General features: G+C 37.9%; 1 protein-coding gene across 1 annotated transcript; it reads right to left on the bottom strand.

Annotated features, from left to right (window-relative positions):
• Window positions 1-312: 312 nt before the first annotated feature.
• On the bottom strand, window positions 313-1,323 carry LOC145112953 (uncharacterized). The gene has a single exon (XM_079049063.1). The coding sequence runs from the start codon at window positions 1,321-1,323 to the stop codon at window positions 313-315; it is 1,011 nt and encodes a 336-aa protein (XP_078905189.1).
• Window positions 1,324-16,433: the final 15,110 nt, after the last annotated feature.

Here is a 16,433-nt window from a genome sequence, read left to right as displayed (position 1 = left end):
ATCTAGAAAAAAAAACATTACATTAATTAAAAAAAACAAACAAACATACATATAAAAAACCTAATCGTCGTTCATGCTACGTTGGTACAAATGTTCCGCGACATCTTCTCGAAGATTGAAATATGTTTCACTGTTATGAATTTCAACAACTCGCTCTAAAAACGCGTTCGTTCCGGGTACGAACTCCTCAATTGGAACGACAACGTCGTTCGGATCATACGTGCAAATCGCTCGACCTTCATCTTCAATAATCATATTATGCATTATAATACATGCTAGGACCATTCGTTTAATTCTTTCTTTATCCCAGAGTCATGTAGCATATTTCACTACATGCCATGTCTGCTTAAGGACTCCAAATGCCCTCTCGATATCCTTTCTCGCCGATTCCTGTTTTTTTGTAAACAACTTTGCCTTTTCACTTCGAGGAACCGAGTATGCCTTCATCAATGTAGAATAATCCGGGTATATCCCATCACCAAGGTAGTAACCGTATTTGTACGCGTGCCCGTTCACCGTGAACGTCATATCAGGTGCTTTGCCGGTCCAAATATCGTTGAAAAGTGGAGACTGGCCAAGAACATTAAGGTCGTTGTTAGACCCCGCTACTCCAAAAAAGGCATGCCATATCCACAAATCTTGAGATGCAACAACTTCTAGGATGATAGTTAGTTCACCTATATCTCCTCGAGTGAACTGACCACGCCATGCATTTGGACATTTTTCCCAAGCCACATGCGTACAATCTAGACTGCCAAGCATACCCGGAAATCCATGCCTCTCTTCATGAGCCGAATATAATCTTTCAATATCACGTTGAGTTGGTTTGCGCAAATATTCTTCGTGAAAAACCTCATAAACACATGCAGAAAACCAATCTACACATTCAACTGCGGTCCTCTCGGATACTTTCAAGTATTCGTCAGATGCATCAAATGATATACCGTATCCCAAATACCTAAGAGCAGCCGCACATTTTTGTATACTACTAAAACCCATTCTTCCTCTAGCGTCGGGTTTTTGTTTGAAAAAATCATAACGAGATTCTAAAGCATTACTAATACGTAAAAATATAGCCTTATTCAGACGGAAACGACGTTCGAACGAGTCGTCATTATAAAGACAATTATCGGCAAAGTAATCACGTACCAATAAATCGTGTGCGGCTTGGCGATCACGATTGACGACCGCCCTTGTACGAGCAGCATTCGAACTTTCTTCGTCGTGAATGTGTTGCACAACGTTGAAGAATGTCTCGACGAATTCTACGTCGTCATCCGAGTCAAAAATTTTTAAAAATTCCATATGTTTTGTGGAATCCATGTATATGTGTTTTGTGGTTTTTGAGAATGAAGGTTAGAATAAGGTGTAAGTTTTGATGAAAATAGAAGGTTTATTTATGTATTGAATTGAGTTTGAAAAAAAAAAGAAATAGGCAAAATAGCCATTCAACGGCCAAAAAAACCAACCACCAATCACCTTCTTCGTTTGAATTCGTCGTTGGGAACACGAAGGATCACGACCACGCCCGACCACGAAATGTCGGGGTGGTGTACACGAGCTTTTCTCGTGGCCAACTAGACCACGAATCCATTCGTGGTATGTATACCACAAGGCCTAAGAGTCATTAAACTCATAAGTTAAGAAAATGAAAAGTTTTGAATAGTGTCAAAACTTGTCCTCAAGTTTTGGAATTTGTAAAGTCACACTTAAGATACTTTAATTCCAAACCCTAGAATTTTAAAAGTTTAAAATTCAACCCTTATACTTTATAGTATTATAAGTTTAATAATATATATATATACACACACACACGCATATATATATATATATATATATATATATATATATATATATATATATATATATATATATATATATATATATAAGATCAAGTCAGTCTTACTGTTAGTAGGCCTCATTCACGAAGCCGGTCTATAAGGGGGTATAAGGTTACTGCCTATAAAATGGCACTTTAATGGGTGTCCACTCTCACCCACCGCTTCCTTGACTGGTGGAGGGTTGTTAGCCGAACGGGTAGGATAAGACTATAATTCTCATTAAAAGTATAATGATAATAATAAAGTAATATCAAAATTCCCAATCTTAGTTACTTTAGGAAAATGTGAAATTGATGCTAATCCATGAAAATTGCACTTTGCACCTTGCCTAGTCGTTAATGGAGCGTGTGTGGTTAACCGGCACATTAGCTTGGACTAGTAAGGATGGCAAAGGGTGGCTCGATGTTTATCATAAGATCAATGGAGCGTGTGTGGTTAACCGGCACATTGATTGGGTGATAAATCGAGAGTACCAAGCACATTTTGCATGGTTATTTACACCTTGTTTGTGATCCTCGGTATCCCAGTCACAAACATGCCATTGACTCAATGAATCTCAAAGGATATAGGAATTTCAAACCAATTAAAACTTAATAACAATTTGTTTTTTCATGGTGGAAATTGGTAAATCGTCATTTACCTACCTTCAAATATTTTGCAAGTTGGATTACGACATCCCTCTTCCAATTTGTAAAATATTGTGTTGGGTCCTAGCCTTAATATTTCATTTTGGGTGTTATATTAAGGACTCTTTATCTAATCTAAACTTTGTCTTTCTTTCTTTTCAGATGTCTTCCAACACTGCTTCTGGCTCAAACCCTACTGGCTCCTTCTCTCTCATGAACTTGTGTGGGAGAGTCATCTTTGATGGGTCCAACTTCAATGACTGGATGAGGAACATCAGGATGGTCACTCGCTATGAGGACAAGGAACATGTCCTAGACAAGGAGCTTAAGGAAATCGATGAGTCTTCTGCTACTCCTGAGGAGATCACTAAGTTTAGGACTCATGAGAAGGATGCCACCAAGGTGTCTTGTATCATGTTGGTCACCATGACAGCTGAATTGCAAAAGTCCTATGAAGACTTCTACCCTTTTGAGATGCACCAGGACCTGATGGAAAGATACCATCAGAGTGCTCATCAAGAGAGGTATGAAATCATCTCTTCCATGATAACAACCAGGATAAAGGATGGTGAACCCATCACGGGCCACTTGCAGAAAATGCAAACGTTTGTGGACCGGTTGCTAAAGTTAAATGTGAACTTCCCAGAGGAACTGGCTATAGATATCATTCTACACTCCTTACCTCCATGTTATGATCAGTTCCGCATGACCTATCATATGACCAAGGAGGAGGTCACACTTAGCAAACTTCAAGGGATTTTGAGGACTGCCGAAAGTGGTCTCAAAGGTAAAAATGTTGTTTCTACTCCTACCGCAACTGCCCCTGTTCTGGAAATTGGACAAGGGAAAGGGAAGAAGAGGAAGGCTCCCTCAAAGAGCCACAAGGGAAAGTCTCTTGATGGATCCTCTTCAAGTGGGACCAAGGCTGGTTCTGCTGCTCCCTCTTCCATTCCTAAGGGAGTAGAGTGTTTCTACTGTCACGAAAATGGGCACTGGAAGTGAAGCTGCCCAAAATACTTGTAGGATGTCAAGGATGGGAAGGTTAAACCCACCCATGCAGGTATTTATACTATTTTATCTAAAAACTCATCACATTATAACTCTTGGGTTCTTGACACAGGTTGTGGATTTCACATTTGTTCTGATGTGCAGGGACTAAAAGGAAGTAAGGATGTGGAGCATGGGAAGATAAACTTGATCATGGGGAATAGGAAGGTTTCACCTGTCACCAAGATTGGAGTTTACACTTTATTCCTTAGTAGTGGGTTAGAAATAGATTTGAATATTTGTACAAACAAGGGTTTAGTTTTTCATTTGATAATGAAACTGGTGATATAAATGCTTATTATAATGGTGTTTTTTATTTTAAAGCATTACCTTGTAATGGTGTATATGAAACTATGATGGTTGTAGACAACTTAGGAAATAATGTGTTGCACATTGATTCTTCCAATGAATTGGATAAAGCATGCTTGTGGCATTGTCGTCTTGGATATGTCAGCAAGAAGCGCATAGGCCAACTCCAAAAGGCTGGAGTTTTGGAATCATTCGACTTAAGGTCGGATGATACTTGCAAATCTTGCTTACTTGGAAAGATGACCAAGTCACCCTTCACTGGTACTTGTGAAAGGGGTAAAGGTTTGTTGGATCTCATACACACCGATGTGTCTGGTCCCTTCAGAACCGCCACAAGGGATGCTAACCGCTTCTATGTGACTTTTAATGATGATTACAGTAGATATGGCTATGTCTACTTAATCAAGCATAAGTAAGAAAATTAAGTCTATTAGGGTTATGCTAGCCATAGCTGCATTTCATGATTATGAAATATGGCAAATGGATGTCAAAACCGCTTTCCTTAATGGAAAGTTGCCTGAGGATGTTTACATGAGTCAGCCAGAGGGTTTTGTCGATGCAAAGTACCCTAATAGAGTGTGTAAGCTTGAGAAATCCATTTATGGATTGAAACAAGCATCTCGCAGATGGAATCTTTGTTTCAATGAGAAAGTCAAAGAGTTTGGCTTTTCGAGGAGCGAGGATGAGTCCTGTGTATATGTCAAAGCTAGTGGGAGCATAGTTAGCTTTTTGGTATTGTGTGTGGATGACATACTACTCATAGGAAATGACATCCAAACCTTGCAGGAGGTTAACTCCTGGCTTGGGAAGTGTTTCGCCATGAAGGACCTTGGAAAAGTTGCTTATATTCTTGGGATAAGGATATTGAGAGACAGGAGTAAGAGACTAATTAGACTTAGTCAAAGTACCTACTTGGATAAGGTGTTGAAAAGATTCAGCATGCAGGATTCCAAGAAAGGTGACTTACCGATGCAGAGCAATGTGAAACTGAGTAAAGCTCAAGTCCGAGTACTGAGGCTGAGATAGCTGAGATTATTCGAATACCATATGCTTCCCCTGTTGGTTCGATCATGTATGTTATGACTTGTACTCGCCTTGATGTTGCCTTTGCTTTGAGCATGGTCAACAGATATGAAGGGAATTCGGGCAAGGCTCATTGGACTGCGGTAAAAAATATTCTCAAGTACTTGCGGAGGACTAAGGACTGGGTCCTTACCCTCGGTGGGAGTGATGACTTGAGAGTGGTGGGGTATAGCAACGCCAACTTTCAGACCGACAGAGATAATTTCCGCTCTCAGTCGGGCTGGGTCTTTACCTTGAATGGAGGAGCAATAACATGGAAAAGTTCCAAGCAGGAGACCGTAGCTGATTCAACGGGCGAATCAGAGTACATAGCAGCAAGCGAGGTGGCGAAGGAGGCAATATGGCTGGAGAACTTCGTCGGAGACCTTGGATTTGTACCAGCTATAAAGGATCCTATGGAGATTTTCTGTGACATCGAGAGTGCAGTTGCCTTAGCCTAGGAACCAAGGGATCATGGCAGATCCAGGCACATCGACAGAAAATATCACTTCATAAGACATCGGATAGAAGAAGGACTCCTCGTGGCAAAGAGGGTATCGTCTGATGAGAACCCAACAAATCCCCTCACGAAGGGACTGAGTAGGGTTAAGCATCTACAACATGCAAGGCACATCGGGCTGAAGGACGATATTAGTTTTAATGATTAGATAGCTTTCGAAACTTGTAATAGTTGAAATGTAATTGACATTTGATGATAAATAAAAGGTGTTTTTTATTTATAAGTAAAGTTACTATCTTGTGTCGATCATTTACTATTGTTTCACTTTGCATGTTTTGACTTCCAGAATAATTATATTATTCAAACTATCCATAGTCGATCATACGTTGGAAGTAGGTATTGAAGCAAGACTGTCATGAATTTGGCTTGTAGATTTGTCTGAATTGTATTAGACATAGAAACATTTGTTGCAACATTCATGAGCGCTCATAAGATCTGAGTATTGGATTAAAACCATGCTCACTTGTATCACTTCATGGAATGTATCTCAAGTAATCGTGAGACGATAATATCATATAAGTCTTCAAACCAAGAGATATGAGTTGTTGACTATGAGTTGGTTGTGCATTGATAGTACGAAACCGCTTCAGTAACTTGATGCTATAAAACATGTTGTTGTGTAAAATTTGATGAGTAGTTAGTACAAGCATATGAGTCGAAGTTTATCTGTCCCTTTTAGTCCTTGGAGGATTAAAAGCGATATCTTGGGCCCATCGATGATTTTGTTTTGACTTATGTGCCAGGCCCGGTCAGAACTAAATTGATGTGTTAGATTAAGTTCTATGTCAAACAAATCGGAAATCGGTAAACAAACTGTTGGACAATAAGTATGACGTTGTTCCATCTATTTGTCCGGATGATATCTTGAGAACAGAGGATTATATGATCACTTATCTAAAATGGAGCGTCTCAGTTCGACAGAGGCTTTTAAGAGCTATGATTTCTAGTCAGTGTTTTAAGTCGTACTTGCAGTTATAGTTATTAGACTTATCCAAGTGGGTGACTGTTGGATTTAGTGTCTAAGCCCATAACTATAATTGGTATGTACTTGACCCGAGAGTAGCATGGTCCATTTGGGTTGCATGGCACCAGAATAATTTGTAAGGATGGACTTTTGAGAAGAGGATATACATGATTTATTAATATATTATAAGTTCTAATATATTAATATGAGATCATATTATTTAATTAGTATTGATCAAGAATTAATTTGGAAATAATTTTGTGATCAAAAGAGACTAATTAAATATAAGGGGTTGATTTGGTAAATCATTCATTCTTATGATGTGAGCCAATGATCCATGATTCCTTATGTCGGGCTAAACCCATGTGACAACCCATGGATGATCCATGGAGGTTTAAACCCGTGGAGCATAAGGAATATGGAAGGTCATGCATATTAGGGTTTACATGGTGTAACCCTAGTTTTGCCACACTATATAAGAAACCCACTGGCTCCTAAAATCGGCACCCTAGTGTTCTTGAAAGAGCCATAGATGATTTTTGAGTGCAAGTATTCTCTCTCAAGTCCTCCATTGTTGGTGGTGTTGTGTGAAGCATTTGAGGCATCACATTTGGGGTGCTAGGCTCTTAAAGGTCCAAGGAATCAAGCTACAAGAAAAGGTATGTGTTCTAACTAGTTTTTTGTTGTACAAGTACCCATGTATGTATTCTAGATAGGGAAATTCTTTGGAAAATCATTTTGCATGTATAATTAGAGAAAACATAAATCCAAAGCATTTAGGGTTGTATGTGCACCTTAAGGTTGTTAGGATGCTCAAAACCCTTCAAGTTCGTACCTGTTAGTGATCGTATTAAGAACATCGTCATCGACCAAAACGGAAATGAATTCCACGAAGAGTTGTTACCCATAGAGTTGAACGGTTTCGACATCGTTCTGGGAATGGATTGGCTTAGCGCCAACGATGCCGATATACTTTGCAGGAAGAAGATAGTAAGGGTAAACCCACCCGGAAAAGAGTCATTTATGGTGTACGGGGACAAACGCAGAATAAACTCTGGAATCATTTCCCTAATGAAAGCCAGAAAATATTTGTCTAAAGGATGCACATCATACTTGGCATTCGTGATCGATGCTAAGAAGGAAAAGAAGGAAATGCAAAGTATACTGTTGGTGTGTGATTATCCAGAAGTCTTTCCCGAAGATCTTCCTGGATTACCGCCTGATAGACATGTGGAGTTCTGAATAGACTTGTTACCTGGAACAACACCGATAGCGAAAGCACCATACGATTAGCATCGACGGAGATGAAGGGGCATATGGCACAACTTCAGGAGTTTTTGGTCAACGGTTTCAGTAGACCTAGTTCATCACCCTGGGGAGCTCCGGTGCTATTCGTAAAGAAGAAGGATGAAAGCATGAGAATGTGTGTAGACTACCGAGAGCTAAACAAGGCAACAGTAAAGAACAAGTATCCATTGCCAAGGATTGATGACCTATTCGATCAGCTGCAAGGTTCGAGCTATTTCTCAAAGATTGATTTTAGGTCAGGATATCATCAGCTGAAGGTAAGAGAGCAGGATATTGAGAAAACTACATTCAGAACAAGATATGGACACTATGAGTTTTTGGTTATGTCGTTTGGACTAACCAATGCTCCAACAACATTCATGGATTTGATGAACAGGGTTTGTAAACCATTCCTTGATAAATATGTGATCGTGTTCATAGATGACATTCTGATTTACTCAAAAAGCCTGGATGAGCATGTCAAGCATCTACAAGAATTATTAGAGGTATTGAAGAAGGAGAAGCTGTATGCAAAGTTCTCCAAATGTGATTTTTGGATCCGAGAAGTCCAATTCTTGGGTCATATGGTTAACCAAGAAGGGTAATGGTTGACCCAACAAAGATCGAAGCTGTGATGAAGTGGGAACGACCGAAAAGTCCCACGGAGATCCGAAGCTTTCTAGGTTTAACGGGATATTACCGAAGATTTATCCAAGGCTTTTCTTCGATAGCTGCTCCATTGACAGCTTTGACCTACAAAGGAGCTACATATACTTGGAGTGAGAAGCACTGAGAAGAATTCGAGAAGCTAAAGAAGAAATTATGTGAATCACCGATTCTTTCTCTACCCGATGGAGTTGAAGACTTCGCAGTGTATAGCGATGTGTCAGGAGTCGGGTTAGGATGTGTTCTAACTCAAAGAGAAAAGGTGATAGCATATGCATCTCGACAATTGAAAGAGTATGAAAAGAACTACCCCACTCATGATCCGGAGTTGGCCGCGGTAGTATTCGGCCTAAAGATATGGAGGCATTATCTTTATGGCACGAAGTGCAAACTTTTCACTAATCATAAGAGTCTCCAATATCTCTTTAATTAGAAGGAATTGAACATGAGGCAACGACGCTGGCTAGATTTACTCAAGGACTACGACTGTGAGATATTTTACCACCCCGGTAAAGCAAATGTTGTAGCTGATGCTTTAAGTCAAAAAGTCAACCTTGAAAGAAAAAGGCCAAGAGCGTTAAGAATAGAAGTTGTCTCGACTATTGTGGAAAATATCAAGAAAGCTCAAGAAGAAGCATCAGAGAAAAATGACCGAAAGGAAGAACGTTTAGGAAAAACGTTAGTGTTTGGTACAAACAGTCAAGGATTAAAGGTATTCCAAGATAGGATTTGGGTACCTAAGACAGGAGGAGTAAGAGATCTTCTGATGGAAGAAGCCCACAAGACCACGTACTCGATTCATCCCAGTAGCACTAAAATGTATAGGGATCCAAAACCCTACTACTGGTGGCCGACGATGAAGCTCGATGTTGCAAAGTATGTGCCCGAGTGTGTAACATGTGCAAGGGTTAAGTCACAACATCAGAAACCATATGGGAGTTTAGAACCTTTACCTGTACCCATGGGTAAATGGGAAGACATCACCATGGATTTTGTGACTAAACTGCCCAGGACGAAGAACGGTCACGACATGATTTGGGTAGTCATGGATCGTTTCACTAAGAGTGCACACTTCATAGCAGCCAATGAGAAATGGTATATGGATAAGCTCGCAAATGCTTACGTGAAGGAAGTGGTAAGACTTCACGATGTTCCTTTAACGATCGGATCAGATCGTGATAGTCCTTTCACGTCAAGGTTTTGGAGAAGTCTATAAGAGGAATTGGGTACAGAATTGTGTTTAAGTACCGCTTACCATCCGCAGACTGATGGTCAGAGCGAAAGAACGATTCAAACATTTAAAGATAGGCTAAGAGCATGTACCCTGGAATTCCAAGGTAGCTGGGATGAACACTTACCTCTAGTAGAGTTTTCCTACAATAATAGTTTCCACTCGAGCATTAAGATGGCACCTTATCAAGCTTTGTACGGACAGAAGTGTCGTATGCCCTCTTGTTGGTTTGAATCTGGAGAAAAGCAGTTTATGGGACCCGAAATGGTCCATCAGACTGCTGAAAAGCTGAAGGTGATCAGGGAAAGAATGTTAGCCGCTCAGGATCGTCAAAAGAGCTATGCTGACAAGAAAAGACGACCGATGACATTCAAAGTTGGAGATTCGGTTTTGCTTAAAGTCTCACCATGGAAGGGACTTATAAGATTCAGGAAACGAGGAAAGTTGAGTCCAAGGTTTATTGGACCGTTCAAAGTTCTTCAGAAGATTGGGACCAAGCGTACAAGCTCGAATTACCCGAAGAACTAGATGGTATTCATAACAATTTCCATGTGTGTTATTTGAGGAAATTCACGGGAGAAGTTCACTACATAATTCCAATATCAGAGTTACGGATGGATGCGAATAAGAGGCTAATCGAAGAGCCCGATGCAATTGTTCACCGTAAGACTAAGAAGTTACGACGCAAGACGGTCGACTTAATGCTTGTTCATTAGAAACATACGAATGGGCCAAATCTCACATGGGAAACAAAAAGTGACATGATGAGTCGCTAGCCACATCTGTTTGCTGATGCATGATTCCGAGACGGAATCATCCTAAGGGGGAGAGAATTGTAACGCCCGTGTTCCTGCACTAAGCGTTAGTGTAGTGATGTAATAGTCAGGTCAAAGATTGTAACCTATTTTGAATTAATAAAGAGGAATTACGTGAATATTATGTGAAATATATGATTTTATGTGCTTAAATACTTAATTATAAGATATAATAAATTAATAATGAAATAAGCGTCAAAATAAAATAATAAATAAACCCAATTTCTATGAAGAAAGTTGTAGTGGTCGTGACAAGGATTCCGGAGATATAAAGAACGCCGAAATCCGAGTTATAACGAAGAAGTTATGACCAGTCGAAGTTTTACAGCTAAACCGGCACGACACCGCGTGACGTAAAAAGTGAATTTTTGATAAACTACTTTTTAGCCTTAGAGATCTAAATGAAAGTTGTAGTATACGTTAAACCGAGAGCGTGCATAAAAAGAACGTCAAAATCTGACTTCGTATAAGGAAGTTATGATTTTTCTAATATTTTGGCATAGTAGTGCACAACCCGAAATTCGAATTTTAGATCGATCGATTTTTGGCCGACGCAACCTAAATAAAAATTGAAGATCTCATTAATAGGAGCTCAACGATAAAAATATAGACAAAAACGGAGTCCGTATGTAGAAGTTATGAATTTTACATGGTCATCTAATAGTTTAATCTTCTCATATTGTTAAATTTAAAATCGGTCGAGAGATAGTCGATGGAGTCAAAACGATAGTTGTAGATCTTCTCAATACCTACGCGTGGATATAAATAACATCGAAAACGAAGCTCGTATACGAAAGTTACGGGGTTTAGAAGCCGGCAGGGTGCTGCTGCAAAAGGGTTGACGTGGCACAATATAGGCCACCCACGTTTTGCCACCAGAATGGTGACATGTGGCACCAACTCGACGAGTTGGAGGCCCAAATCGACGAGTTGAGTCATATTTCAGCTATAAATAGAGGTGCGAAGGTGCCTTCATTCCTCACACCTTTACCCTCTTCTTTCTCTCTCTACACACTCTCTAACTCCCCCAAAACACCCCCTAAGCCCTAGGAAACCCCCCTAGCGCTTGAAGAAAGCCCCGGAGCACCCGAAGGCTCCGAGAAAAAGAGCTCTTCGGCTCAGAAGCTCTGCTCCAGCGGAGCCTAGTTTTTTAGTAAAACCCGTTGTAAGTGAAATACGCCTACCATACTTTAAATATAACTTATATTTAAATATAATATCGTTATTAAGAAACTATAAATAAGATTTATCAGTGATTCAAAGTTGTTATAATGGTTGAACTACTTACGGGAGAGGTGTCTAGAATGGTCACATTGGGTTTGTTTGTTGGGTTTCAGAAAAACTATATGCCGAAATGGTCCTGCCTCCCAACTGTCCTGCCTGGCTGATCCTTACTTGATAGATCATGAAGTAGACTCTGAGTTAATGACGAATCTACACTAATAATTATTCGCAATAAATATTAGACTAAAATCTAGTGGTAATAATACTAGGTTTCGTCGAAGGAAATCATATTGTTAAGAAGTGAAGCGCTGCTGGAATTTCTAGTCGTCACTGTAACAAGTGTGTGCATAGTTATTTTCATCTTACACACAGATATGAAATATTTTATATAAATTACGTGCTATGTGTGCATATAACCTGTATACTTGCTATCTATGCTGGATGAACGATTTTATACATGTTTTAAATAATTTAAACTATATATGTATTTTATATCTACAAAAGTGTTGGGGTAAAACATGGGTAGATGAAATAGATGATGAGCGATAAATGATGAGAGGCCTCAATGTTGACGATGTTTCCAGTCATCTAGCGGAGTATAGATGACGACCATGGACTTTTCTAGACAGTCCAGTGGAACGCTACCAGGCTCGCAACCTATAGGTGTTTGTGAACGATGTGTTCACCGGTGTACTCCATCCCCCTCATGGTTGCCTTTAGGACATTTATTGCTGAGGAACCCCCTTAGCAGTAGTGTCCATCTCGATGATGATCCTTAGGCTAGGTCCCTTACGATAGGTGTTTAGGGACGTAAAGTGAGGATAACAGGAACGGGTAATCGGGTTATTGTTGGTTGAAGAAATTAAATAACTTATTTATTGTGGGTTGAAAACTCTATGTGCTCACTAGGCTCCCAAGCCTGACCCACTCAGTTTCTTGTATTACAAGTAGTGACACTCGAGCATAGATGTGATGTTTGGATGAGAGATTACGGATTATAGGCCTGTAGATATGAATAAATGTTGTAAGGCTTATATTGTATTGTTTATGCTTTTGATCTGTATCGAACATGACATCCCGAGGTTTTTAATGAAATACATTTGTTCGGAAATGCTTTGATAAATCCTTATCATATTTTCTTTTGGGAACAAAATCCGCAACACTTTTCTTTAAAATGTTACTCTGATTTTTAAACAAGCATAAACAAAATCGGTCTTTTCTGGCTGTGAAAATGGGGATGTCACATATAGGCATAAGAGAAGCAATTGAAAAGAATCCTAAGTCGACAGTTCAGAACTGCAAACCTAAGAATAGATAGAAATCCGAAATCGTAATACAACATTTCGGAACAAGTAAAGATTCTATACATGACATACAAATATGAACAAGCCCATACAACTTTGACACAACACAAACTACGAACCCTAACAATTTGACATTGCAGAGCCTTGCTAAAGTACCCGAGAAGTCTGGAGTAAAGGTAGTAAGGGTTATAAAAAGTTCCAGAGAGATGTATTGAAAGTGTGTGAGGAATAGGCAGAAACTCGTAGGTATTTATATCCAAAAACTAAGTGTGCGCCGTGCACTGTGTCGGGGAGGGTGACGTGGCATTTATGTGCGTGGTGCTGCACGTGAAAATTCCTATTTTTTTTTAAAAAAAATCCATACCTTCTTTATACGAGCACCATTTTCGATGCATTTCATATCCACACATAGCTATCGACGAGATCTATAATTTTCATTTAGACACCATCGATTAATTTTCAATTTATAGTTAAAGTTATATTTTTAACATACGTAGACTATTAATGCCCGTATAAAGATCATAACTCTCTCATATGATATCCAATTTCTACTATCTTTATATTGAGGGATAGACATGGATGAGATCTTCAACTCTCCTTTAGATTGTTTTTCCTAACAATCAACCAATCTCAAATTCCGTTTCTGTGTTGCACACTGCTACGCTAAAACTGCTAAAAATCGTAACTTGCTCAATTGAAGTCAGATTTAGACATTCTCTATATGCACACTCTTGGTTTTATGACTACTACAAATTTCATTTGGATTGCTTAGGCTAATGATTAACCTATCTAAAATTCATTTTTATACAATATGTTGAGTCGTGTCGGTTTAATCGTGAAACTTCGATGAAGAATAAAATTTTCATATGTGTTAGAATTTGGGGTCTTAAGAATATCAATATGTTTGGATATTTCATGGATCGTGATTGCAATCACTTTCCAAAATCTGTGATTTTGACCCTATAGCCTGGGGTATCACGAAATTAGATTTTTGATAATCCAAAGAACTTCAATTTAGAAGTAAGACCACTTCTAAATCAGAAAAACTTAATATACCTTGTTGTTGTTTGTGTTCTTGAGAGATAGAACAAATCAATATATGATTTCCGTGTATGTAAGTTCCAACCTATTTTTGGAACCAGATAACATTCTTATACTAGGGGGAATGATGGTTACTGACGGTTAAATGCAGAATTGGCGCCAAAAAATGTTAGTTAATTAACATAACTAATACATGCATCATTATGATGTCATCTGGTGGGTTTTTGGCTGGAAAGTGAATGGTCGGAGTCTCACCAGATACAAAAATCCATTTAGGTTTTGGGGCGCTGCCTCTTGTCCCTGCTAGGGGGCTTCGCCTAGACTTTGCCAACGGGCTGCAGCCCCTTGGAACCCTACACCCAGGGGCGCTGCCCCCGAACCCCCATTCCTGAGTTCACATTTATCATACCCAGCATGCATCCCGCACCTCCAAGCTCGGTTTATAAATGGAGTTCGGCCTATATCATTATTAATAATAATTACACTAAAATATTTTGATAACACTAAAATCACCAACAATACGGAGTCGGATTTATGCGTTTTATATACCTACAAAAATCGTATTTATGTCTTCTACATATTTATGATGCTTATTTTGGCTCAAAAGTAATATATTTCTACTTCGTATTTCATAATAATTGTTTAATATTACAATCCATGGAAGTGGTAAAAATGGGTTGTTACACATCTTATCTTCTACAACTCTCTTTACACCTACTATTTCACCAATTAGCCAATCATTCAAGAGTTGGAGAACTGTACCAGTAATTCACCTTCTGTTTAGCAGCATCAGACGACTTTGCCCTCCAACTGTTCCAACCTAAAATAATTGGATTAAAATAGTTCATAAGAATGTCACCACTGTGTTTTCCATGTCACAAAAGATAGATTCTTTGTATGTTATTTAAATTTATTATGAGCTTTTAAAAGTACTGTAGTCGCAAGAAGCGAAATATCACAAGCTGTTTATTTATCTAATTCTCTTCACTGTAATTGGGTTTATTTATCTGATTTTCTTTTTCTATTTGTGGGGTTTGTACAGTTAGGGAATCAATAAATCAAGAATAATATAAGAGGATTCCTCTCTTCAACCTCAAATTAAAGAATCTTGGGTGATTTGTTCATACTCAGCTAAAAATGTAAATTTGATTCCTGCACATCTTCTACAAAACGTAGATAAATATAGTTTTGTTTAGCTTGGAAATTGTATAAGAGAAAATGGGTGATTGGTGAAAGTGGGTAATAATGTCTTTTTGTATAAAGATTGGAGTTGTGAAGTTGTATTGTTGTAAAATATAAGAATCAAGTATTTGTTTACTATGACTTTCGATTATGGGCGTGTTCTAAAGGAAACTTGCCAGGTTTCAAGATCAAGGATTGTAATATTTGTGTGTTCGTAATTTCCCCATATTGTAGACTATAGATTTCATCATCTACAAAGGTTTTCTTTGTATAATATCGCAAGAATCTACCTCTACATCTTCATTTGACATACGTGGTTGCTTTAACCTATTTTTTCTTACAGCCTCAAGAAGCTCTGCAGCAGTTTCACAAGCTATAGCACTTAAGCCCTCATCAAACTCTACATCAATCTCATCATCCATGTCTGTTGAATCTAGTGCTAAGTCAAGAGTATCACACATCGTTTATTCAACTACACCAGCCTGGAATAACATGATGTCTCTCTCTCTCTCTCTCTATATATATATATATATATATATATATATATATATGCATACATAATGAACTTTTTTTCAGAAAAAACCCACTTCATTTTCTTTGTTTTTGAAAATTTAAGGTCTATTTTTTATCGAAAAAAATTAGTAAATATATCGAAATTAATATTTTTTGGTACTCTTTTAACATAAATTCATATTGATGTAAAAAAAAGAATTTTCAATTTAGATTCACATTGTAAATCTACTCATATTCATAGTGTGAATAAAATTTCATTTTTTATATATAAAAAGTCAAATTTTCAATTCAGATTCATATTTTGAATCTACTTAGATTCACATTGTGAATATACTCAGATTCATAGTGTGAATAATAGTATGTTAGATTCACATTGTGAATTATATACAGATTAACAATGTGAATATATCTATTTGTTGATTTCACAAAACTAATTTATGAATAATCAAACATTAAAATATTATAAAGTTACATGGAAATATATTTTGATTCATATGTAAATTTCACTAAATTAATTTGTGAATGATCAAAGAGTTGAAATAGTAAGTGAGATCCACATTGTAGATGTTAAAATTGCAATATTTACAGTTCAGATTCATACACTCTGAATCTGAACTGATTGAGGTTATTTTCTTTAATCGGTGTTGATGTTTATTAATAGAGGACAAAAAAATAATTTTTTTTGGCATAATTAGTTTTTTTTGAATAAAAATAAATCTAAATATTGAAAAAAAAACAAAACAACAAAACGAAGTGGGTTTTTATCGGAAAAAAAGTTCGTTTTTTATATATCAACATGGA

The sequence above is a fragment of the Lactuca virosa genome, chromosome 1 (assembly GCF_052849685.1).
Source record: "Lactuca virosa cultivar CGN04683 chromosome 1, Lactuca_virosa_CGN04683_v6, whole genome shotgun sequence".
NCBI classification, from domain to species: Eukaryota; Viridiplantae; Streptophyta; class Magnoliopsida; order Asterales; family Asteraceae; genus Lactuca; species Lactuca virosa.
This window is presented reverse-complemented; position numbering and strand designations above follow the sequence as displayed.

Coding starts and splice junctions, on each gene's coding strand:
- LOC145112953 (XM_079049063.1), bottom strand. CDS start 1,323: ATGGATTCCACAAAACATATGGAATTTTTAAAAATTTTTGACTCGGAT.